The sequence below is a fragment of the Arachis hypogaea genome, chromosome 19 (assembly GCF_003086295.3).
Source record: "Arachis hypogaea cultivar Tifrunner chromosome 19, arahy.Tifrunner.gnm2.J5K5, whole genome shotgun sequence".
NCBI lineage: Eukaryota > Viridiplantae > Streptophyta > Magnoliopsida > Fabales > Fabaceae > Arachis > Arachis hypogaea.
Genome location: NC_092054.1, coordinates 18,199,067 through 18,208,340, shown reverse-complemented (window position 1 = coordinate 18,208,340; position 9,274 = coordinate 18,199,067). Strand labels below are relative to the sequence as shown.

The following is a 9,274-nucleotide window of genomic DNA, read 5'->3' as shown; positions in this document are numbered from 1 at the left end:
AGAGGAGGATATAGAGGAGGGGAGAGAGGGAAAGGGGAGGAGAGAGAGGAAGAAAGAGAAGGGAGGGGGAGAAAGAGGGTAAGGAGAGAGAGAGGAAGAGACAGAGGGGAGAGGAGAGAGAGAGAAGGAGAGAAAGAGAAAAGCGGGAGAGTAAAGGAGAGAGAGGGAGAGGAGAGAGATAGAGCATGGGGAGAGAGGGAGAGAAGGATAGAGAGACAAAGGAGAGAGAAAGAAAGGGAAGGTGGAGAAAGAGGGGAAGAAGAGAGAGAGAGAAAAAAGGGGAGGGGAGAGAGAGAGAGAGAGAGAGGGGGGAGAGGGGAGAGAGAGAGAGAGAGAGAAAGAGAGGGAGAAGGGGAAAAAGAGAGATAGGTGAGAGAAAGAGGAGAAAGAGAGAGAGAGAGAGAGAGAGAGAGAGAGAGAGAGAGAGAAAGGAAGAGTGGAGGGAAGGGAGGGGGAGAGGGAGAGAGAGAGAGAGGGAAAAGAGTGTGAGAGAGAGAGAGAGAGAGAGGGAGAGAAAGAGGGGAGAAAAGAAGAAAGAGAAGGGAAAAAAGAGAAAAGAGAGAAAAGAGAGAATTTAATTTGGTTTTGGTTAACCGGTTAAAAATTGATTTTTTTTAATTTAATTTTGGTTAACCAAATCTAAAAAATATGGATATGATTTTTAAAATTGTTTTATTAAACTGATGAACCAAAATGTGATTATAATTTTTTAACCGATTAACCACATTTTAGTTTTTTTATGAACACCCCTAATTAGCTAAATGGTTGTTTTAGTGAGCCACGAAGGCTGTGACAAGGCATGCTACCATTAGATTGCTATTGATTTTTTTTTTTAATTAATTTGTCTTATTGAAATTTAGTGAGCCACGAAGGCTGTGACAAGGCATGCTACCATTAGATTGCTATTGATTTTTTTTTTTTAATTAATTTGTCTTATTGAAATTTGTTGCCGCAAACAGAGAACTTTTAAGGGAATAAAATTTACACTATTTTTTATATTGGATTGCCAATAGTGTTTTTTTGGACTATAGACTATTAGTGTGTTAATTTTAAATGTAGCACCGGTTGATTTTAGATACAAATTTCTATTTCGAACAAATTGAAAAATTTGAGATTAAGAAATCTAACCTATTTATATACCTTCTACAATTTTAAAAAACATTAACAATTAAAATTTTTAAGTATATCACTTATCTTATTTTCATAGAGAAAAAAATTAGCCTAAAATTTAAGCTCTCGAATAAAACATACAAAACAAGGTTAAAAGTGATTTTTCTTTTTCTAGTAGTGTTAACTCTTATGAGAATTTACTCCCATAGCCAAAAACTCTTAAAGACAATCTATCTATGATAGTTAAATAAAGGGTTAAGTATAATTTTGGTCTCTAAAATCGGGGCTGAAAATTTATTTCGTCCCCAACCTTTTTCTCGCTACAACATGATCCCAAAGGTTTAATTTAGTTTTAAAATCGTCCTTCGGACAAAAATACCCTTCCCCCTTCTTTCCAAAATCACCCAGAAATAGAACAGAAGCTGAAGCTGAACCAAAACCCACAACCACCACCATCATCTTCATTGAAGCATCAGTAACAACAACAATCCAACAATGTAATAAACATTAAAAAAAACAACTAGAAGCAGAAGCAGAAACAATGAAATTAGAATCAAAACCAAAACCAGAAGCACAAACAACCAGAAGCACGAGCAGAATGAAATTGAATTAGAAGCAAAATCAAAACCAGAAGCACAAGCAACCAGAACCAAAAACACAAGCAACCAGAAGCAAAACCAGAACCAGAAGCAGAATAAAATTAGAAACATAATCAGTAGAAATTAACAAAATCAACAAACGGTGAGGAACATAATTAGAAATCAATCTAATTAACAAAATCCACAAATCAAATAAATTCAACAACATAAATAACAAAAACGATGAGTAGCAAAAATGGCGAGGAGAAGAAACGGCTGGCAAGGAGCAGCTATGACCAGCGACTGAACGAGGAGGAGCAGCAGAAATGACGAGCGGCGCGCGACATCCACCCTCTCAAATCTACTGGCGTCAACGTCGAGCAAAGAAGAGGAACAACAACGAAATCTGGCGGCGAGATCCAGCGGCGATCAAGGACCGAACGACGAGGAACAACGACAACGGCGGCGGCAAGGAGCAGTGGCGACTAGGATTCCCCTTCCCTTCTCCACCTTCCCTTCCCCTCTTCTTCCCCTCCCCCCTCCCCCCTCCCATTCATGATTCCCTTTAACTTTTTTTTTTGTTTTTTTTTCTTTTTTTTAATATTTTTTAGTTAGAGATAGTTTGATAATAAAAATAAAAATTTTGGTAAAATAGACAATTTTAAAACAAATTAAAACCTTTGGGACCATTTTGTAGCGAAAAAAAGACTAGGGACAAAAAAATTTTCAGTCCCTACTTTAAGGACAAAAATCATACTTAACCCTTAAATAAACATTAGTTACAAATTTGAACTTTAATGAAGAGAATTTTGTCCACTTATAGTGGAAATTTTTTCTAACAGAAGTCCAAATAGAGAAAGTGTCATACTACAAATTAAGGAGATTTAGGTATTTTGATTTTATTTTTCGAGACCATAGAGAAATTGAAAATGGCATTAAATACGATTCAATTGGACAGATCATATGAAAGAGTGCTTGAGGCTTTATATGCAAAAGTTTACTGTTTTAGGGCTGCACGAAGAAAGGATCCCGAAGCTACCCATGGTATACCAGTATATGTATTAACGGCCATTAAAAAAAGCCTTCAGATAAGTCCAAAAAAAAGAAAGCCTTCCGATGTATAAAACATATAAACTAGGGAAGGCTCACTTGAACAAGAAAGAAAGACGCAAATTTTTAATTTACAAAAATTTATACAAAAATTTATCGCTAATCCCATCGTGTATGAAAGCCAAATATAATGATTATAAGAAATATACCGAACCACACAAAACTGCACCTGTTTGTAATCTCTCATTTCCATCTGAGGGACTGCCTAATGCCTGTATAAATAAGTCCTAGAGACCTCCCTATCAAAGTAACCAAAAAGAATGAGATTGCAGAACTCATTTTGTCAATAACTGCTCTAATCAGAGGCATTGATATGTCAGATAACTCCAGGAACAAGCTGAAATAATATCGCCTACAATGCATTACAACAAAAACAAGTAAATATCTGCTTCAAGCAATGCCACTTTTACAACAAAAAAGTATCCAATAAACATTCAATAGATAAATGTTTATAAATATATTTTAAAAACATGTGCACAAACCTGTTTATCACAAATACAAAGTCATTTCAAAACAAAATACACTTTTCATTTGCGCATACACACATTTCAAAACAAAATACATACTGTTGTTCTCAAATTACACAAACTTTTCAAGATGTAAAATTACAAATATTGTTCAATTGTGTTCAAAATACACAAAAACTGTTGGAAATTTGTTGGATGTTTTCGTGTTGTATGCAAAGTATTTCTGATATGGTCAAAAATCGATTTATTTTTTAATGGTCACATCACTAACTAGTATTTGAAAGAGAGTTGAAATTCACATTGGCAGATTTTCCAATTTCTTAATTCCAAAGATTCATTATTTCATTCACCAAAGCATGAGTTCTGTTTAAGGATGACAGAGATGCCCTCTTCAGCCCCTAAACATAACTAGAAGTCTAGAATTCTCAATGTAAACACACAGATTCTATACATCCAGAAGGGAGAGTATGTTACGAGTATAAGGCCTTTACCATAAGGTACCTTCCCCAAGTGGGCTCGTTACATTGTAAAAATTTACTTAATAGAATTTCATGTCTTGTTTAAGAAAAATATAATAAACGAAATAAAGATTTGACAGCCTAAGCTTAATCTTTATATATATTCAGACTAAAAGTTCATTTTCAGTCCCTGATGCATACAATGTACTTCTCACAATCAATTTCCTTTGTATGTTATATCAATTCACAAGTCTAATAAAAAATTAAACGGGAATAAAAAATTGAAAGGAATAAAGGCAGAGTGACAACTAAGCCTTGTCCTCATAGAAGAGATCAGCTACAGCCTAAATGGATCAAGATGTCTGATAGAAAAGGATACGAAGAAAACCATTTTCAAAGAGTTCAAATAGAAAGAAAGAAAAAGAATTTGGTAAGCCTAAATAGAGTAACAAGAAAGTATACCATCCTGCCAAGGCTCTTAATTCCTTAGTCCGCTTTACTGGCATTGAAAAATGATTTATCACCAAGTACTGTAATTCAGGGGACACAGTTTTTGAATTTAGCTGGCTAAGCCTCCTCCACCAACTTTGTGTTTCAGTCTGACTAATATTTGGCAGATCAATGCGCTGACTCCCAAGTGTGCACAAATCAAATCGATCCTCATACATTGACACAACCGTATCCATGTTATGGTACAACCATTGGTTCAAAGCCACCTGATATCAGGTGTATCAAAGTTTCCATCAAATTTCATGGGCAGTAGAGAAAAAAAATGTAAAAATACTGAAAAACAGGTACATCTTGGGAACCAATGAACTTTAATTATTGTTCCTTTTACAAGTTTCCTCAGATAGCAGGACAATCCCCAACTCCCCAAACTCTTGAAGGACCAGATACAAAGCTGAAGCCCACTCTGGCGCTGAATTGCAAATGAAAGCTATGGGCTTATGGCAAATAATAATTTTCTGATTATTTTAGCAATGTTTAAGGTTCCGAATTTAAAAATAAATAGCAAAGGATGAAAGAACAGCGCGCATAAGAGGACAGTTCATAGTAGAAAGGTGTGAACAAAAGGAAAGGGAAACATGGAGAAGTGATGATAACAAAAAACGTGGGTAAGAATCCTAGTGGAGGTACCCTATCATTTAGTGGATAGTAGTATGCTGCTGGGTCAGGTACTCAGGTAGACGGAGTAAATAAAATATTAAAATTAAAGTAAATAAAAGAAATTATAAACGTAAATGTTTTCAAATTGCAACAAGCATCGGACCAGCATAGATGTAACCATGTACCTCATTACGTAATTTTTGGAGTTCTCTGGTGGACAAAGCACATAATGACATGTCCAAGCTATTGGTTTTACTCGATACATCACTATCAACAGAAATAAACTCCAGATATACACTTGCAACCCCATCTGCTATAGCTATCACTAAATCTTCCAATATAGAAATGCCATGCAAACCAAATATACAGGAATCATAGCAACAATCCTCCCTAATAAGATATGGACGATCAATTAGATTCCTTAAAGATTATCTCAAAAAAAAAAAACATAATTTCAAAACTTGTTGGAATTGAAAGAAAAAACTACAGCACAAATGCATAATCATAGCCTCAAGACAGGAAAATGACATTTGTACATCTAAATGGGTATTTCACTTTTAATAACTTGATGTCACAACACTCATCATCATTAAAGCAAGACATGTCTTCCTTTGTATACTAGGCCAGATCTAGATTTAGAAATCATGCAATGGCTGCTAATGCATTAGAAATTTCACTGAGAAATCAGGCATTCTTTTACTCTTTTTCCAACTTGAAACATTTTTAAGTAAAAATAGAATCCAGAAGAAAAAAATCTCTTCTCTGATTATGTTTCCTTTGGAAATTAAACAACACAAAACATTAACCAAGTGACAACATCAACAGAAACCTGGATGACAACAATATATGTTTTTCACATACAAAAACAAAGCTAAAGATTTTATGCCCATTGGCAGCAGACCTCAACTAGAATTCATGTTATCTATAGCATTGACTATATACATGATAGAAGACATACTGATACAATCCAGAGACTGCATGAATGAAAGTGTAAGGAAAAAAGCACATTGAGTAATAGAAATGATTAAAAATATTATATAGGTAAAAAAAATGATAGGGTTTACCTAAGTGAACCAAAACTAAGATACTGCAGTAACTCCAAATATAGATCTATCTTTCCGGACCTTGTAATGCTCTGTACAATAGAATTATCTTGTTTTACCTTTTCAAGTATCACAGAAGAAAGCTCCTAACAAGAAAGGCAAAGAAGTAGAATCAGTAATTCAGTAATTATTCAAACATACTGGCAGTAAGGACATGACTAAAGTCACTAAAATTTGCTTTCCTGATATACCTTGTCAAAATTACCCTTTAATAGGGAATATTCATCTTCCAGCCAACTGTCGCAGATAGAATGACAGGATCTTTGTATAAATTCAGAAAAGAAATTATCCTCCATGGCAACAGATCTAGTGCTCGAAATATTCTTAACCTGGAAAATAAATTTAAGACCATTCAAAACAATATTAAAAGGTTGCAAAAGTAACTGGCGTCCATAATCACATTGGTATGCATCATTGAATCAAGAAATAAATTATACAGAGAAAACTTAGCAACATAATGGGGTAGGGAATCAAACTTGGAAACTGATTTTTTTTTTTTCCTGACAGTTTTCCCAAGCCCATAAGAGAAAATATTTTAAGTTTCTAATGACATCTATATAATAAAAAAAACTATTAATTAGACTTTCACAAAAACAAGCCATTGCTTGATTTCTCTTTCATATGAATGTTCAAAGAAAATACATCTCCAAATTAGACTTTTCACAACACATCAGCAATGAAAAACTATCATATTGATATCTGAAATATATTTAAACGCAAAACATGTTTCAAGTGTTTATTCAAATAGAACAACTGCTCATCCCAAGCATGTCAAAACTCCAGTCCAGATGTGACAACATAACATATGAGAAAATAAAGACAGTGCCTACCTCTTCCTCAACTTTCTGAAAGGCACCCCAAAGCAACCTTAACTTTGGAGCCCCAGCGATAGCATTTAAACTCAAGCTTTGTTTAGTAGAATGAAGGATGATATCTCCTGAATAAGTTTTTTGCTCTAGAGCATTGAGAGAATTCAACAGCTTTCCTCTCACCGCATTGAATGTATACTTTGACTCAAGTTTATAATTTTCTTTCACTACACTGCAAAAATACATAGGTACCAATTAAATTTTAAAAAAAAAAAAAACCTATAATTTTCTCTCCGAAATCCTAAGAAATTTTCTTTACATGAAAAATGATGAAAATAATTAAATCCTGATATCTTTGACACGCTTACCCTTACCTACCATAGTTGTCGGAGCTTCCAGAAAGCACTTTTTTATCAGAAGTGATCTTCTCATAACTAGTAGAAGGTTTCCCAAAATTAACTATTCCTGCCGTATACGTGAGAAATATGCTGGCCAACAGCAGCACTTGATCAACAACTGGCACCAAATTAGAGACTGCTACACCATCCAAATCAACCAAAGCCCCCAAGCCTATGCACTTGAAGGAGGTCACCTGAAGACGACTACTAATTTTGCAATGTGTGGTGACAGATGCATTTGGCTCAAACATTTTCCAAGCAGCGAAGCGAACTAACTGACATTGATTTCTGGAAGAGTTTCTGGTAAAAAAAAAGTTGGAATTTTAGACTAGCAACTTCATAACAATAGGCAACGAAGCAACAAAGATCACCCAATTTATCTCGTAGCAAAGCACAAAGATTTTATTTCCTAGCTCCCACGTATAAACAAAGCATTTAAGTTATACAGGGTGAACTAGGAGAAATGGAGAACTATTAATGCTGATTGTAATTTTAGAAACTTAATCAAGAGAGAAAAAAAGAAAAATGCATGTAAGGAACTAAAGTTTCAGTTTACATAATGCATCCACACTGACTATGCAAAATTACCCAGGACTCTCATATTGTACGACAATTAAAGGTTCGGTTTTCAAAATTATATTTTTAATGATATACCTATTTTGGCTAGAATGAGTAGAATATAAAAAATTAAAAAGGGTTCAATACGCCATATTTACAGTTCTTACTATTTTATAAATAGTAAATATTCAATATATGTTGAATTACTGATACTTTCAAAAATGACGTAAATAAGAGGCACGAAACCTGTTAACAGTCTTGAAACTAGGCTGATTTGAGTAGGCTCTTGCTCTAACAGCTCCTCTCTGCAAATGTGGCATACTAGAGAACGGGGAAGCCACACATGCCGCCATTGATCAAACCTCTTGCTTCAAAGTCAACACATTGTGTGCTTTTCACATACGTATTTGGCCGACTGCAAAACCTCCAAAAACAAACATTAGCAACAAATTATCAATCACAAAATTCTGAAATTTTGAAACCCTAACAGAAATTTAAAAAATAAAATAAAAAACCCTAGCAGAGATATCATACCTTGAATCTCGTGAGTGATAAAGAGAGGGATGGAGGAACAGTGGAGATCCTCGGCGGCGGAGGTGGCGGCGGTTGGGATCCTCGTGAGTGGTTGCGGTGGCGGCAATGTGGTAGTGAGGGATGGAAGAGTGGGAAAACAGAGAGCGAGATGGATAGAGTGTCGGATCTGGGAATAAACGGAAGAAATGGGTCGGGGTTTATGGATAAATGAAATGCAATGTGTTTGAGTATGTGGTTGCCTTTGGATAATGAACTCTAGTGTGCGGCGGGTGGGAACAAACGAGACGAAAAATGTAACGAACTTTGTTATTACCCTGCCTAATCGGCAAATCCCATTTTATTTGTCTTTGTTCCCATTATGGTTTATGGAGTCAAATCTAATATTTAGGATTTGTTTGCACGAACTTTTAAGGAAAAAAAAAATTAGTTACTTTTTTTCTAAAGATATTATGAAAACAATTATTTTTCGGGTTTTGACGTACAAATTTTTTATCGCAACTCTATATATTTTATTTCATACCAGACATTCCTTTTTTAGCATGTTAATTTTACGCACCTTCTAATTTAACAGATTTTTCAATCAACGCACATACGTCTTCTTCTTCGTTATCGTGGTCATCAACACCACCTCTTCTTCCTAATTCTCTTCCTCTTTCTTTTTTCATTGGATTTTCTTCTCTTCCTTTCTTTTTCTCTTTCTCCTCCATCATCAGTTATCTCGTTATTGAATATAATGAATAATTCAAGTTCAGATTGTCAATTGAATCAGAATGAAATTAATTATTATTTTTGAATCCAATCAAGTGGCTGAGGTGTGGTTCAATCCAAAAGAAAAAATGTGGCATTAGAGGAAATATTTTTCTGTATTTGTAGCAAATTTGGGTGTAACACGAAGATTTTTGAGTGTATTTTTATTCTGATAAGTTCTGCATAATTCAAAATTCTTCTTCTTCCTCCTCCTCATCTTCTACTGCTGCTTCTTTTTTTTTCTATTATCATCACTATCTTCTTTTTCTTTTTTTCTTATTCATCTTTTCCTTTT

At 34.6% G+C, this 9,274-nt stretch overlaps 1 protein-coding gene across 3 annotated transcripts; it reads right to left on the bottom strand.

The window, feature by feature from the left end:
* Positions 1-2,713: 2,713 nt before the first annotated feature.
* LOC112776329 (uncharacterized) lies at positions 2,714-8,611 on the bottom strand. Of its 3 annotated transcripts, XR_011877316.1 has the most exons (10): positions 8,233-8,611; positions 7,945-8,113; positions 7,117-7,440; positions 6,764-6,974; positions 6,125-6,262; positions 5,895-6,019; positions 5,016-5,220; positions 4,186-4,439; positions 2,857-3,150; positions 2,714-2,798 (listed from the first exon to the last, which is right to left on the bottom strand). XR_011877316.1 is itself a non-coding variant. In XM_025820452.3 (9 exons), exons 2-9 carry the CDS (start codon positions 8,049-8,051, stop codon positions 2,982-2,984), a joined length of 1,533 nt encoding a protein of 510 aa, XP_025676237.1. In that variant the 5' UTR covers positions 8,052-8,113; positions 8,233-8,611; the 3' UTR covers positions 2,838-2,981. The 3 variants fall into 3 exon arrangements, 2 of the variants coding, with proteins under 2 accessions (XP_025676237.1, XP_025676238.1); XM_025820452.3 differs by lacking the exon at positions 2,714-2,798 and having other exon boundaries at positions 2,838-3,150; XM_025820453.3 differs by lacking the exon at positions 2,714-2,798 and having other exon boundaries at positions 2,838-3,150; positions 7,945-8,122; positions 8,233-8,609.
* Between the last annotated feature and the right edge of the window lie 663 nt (positions 8,612-9,274).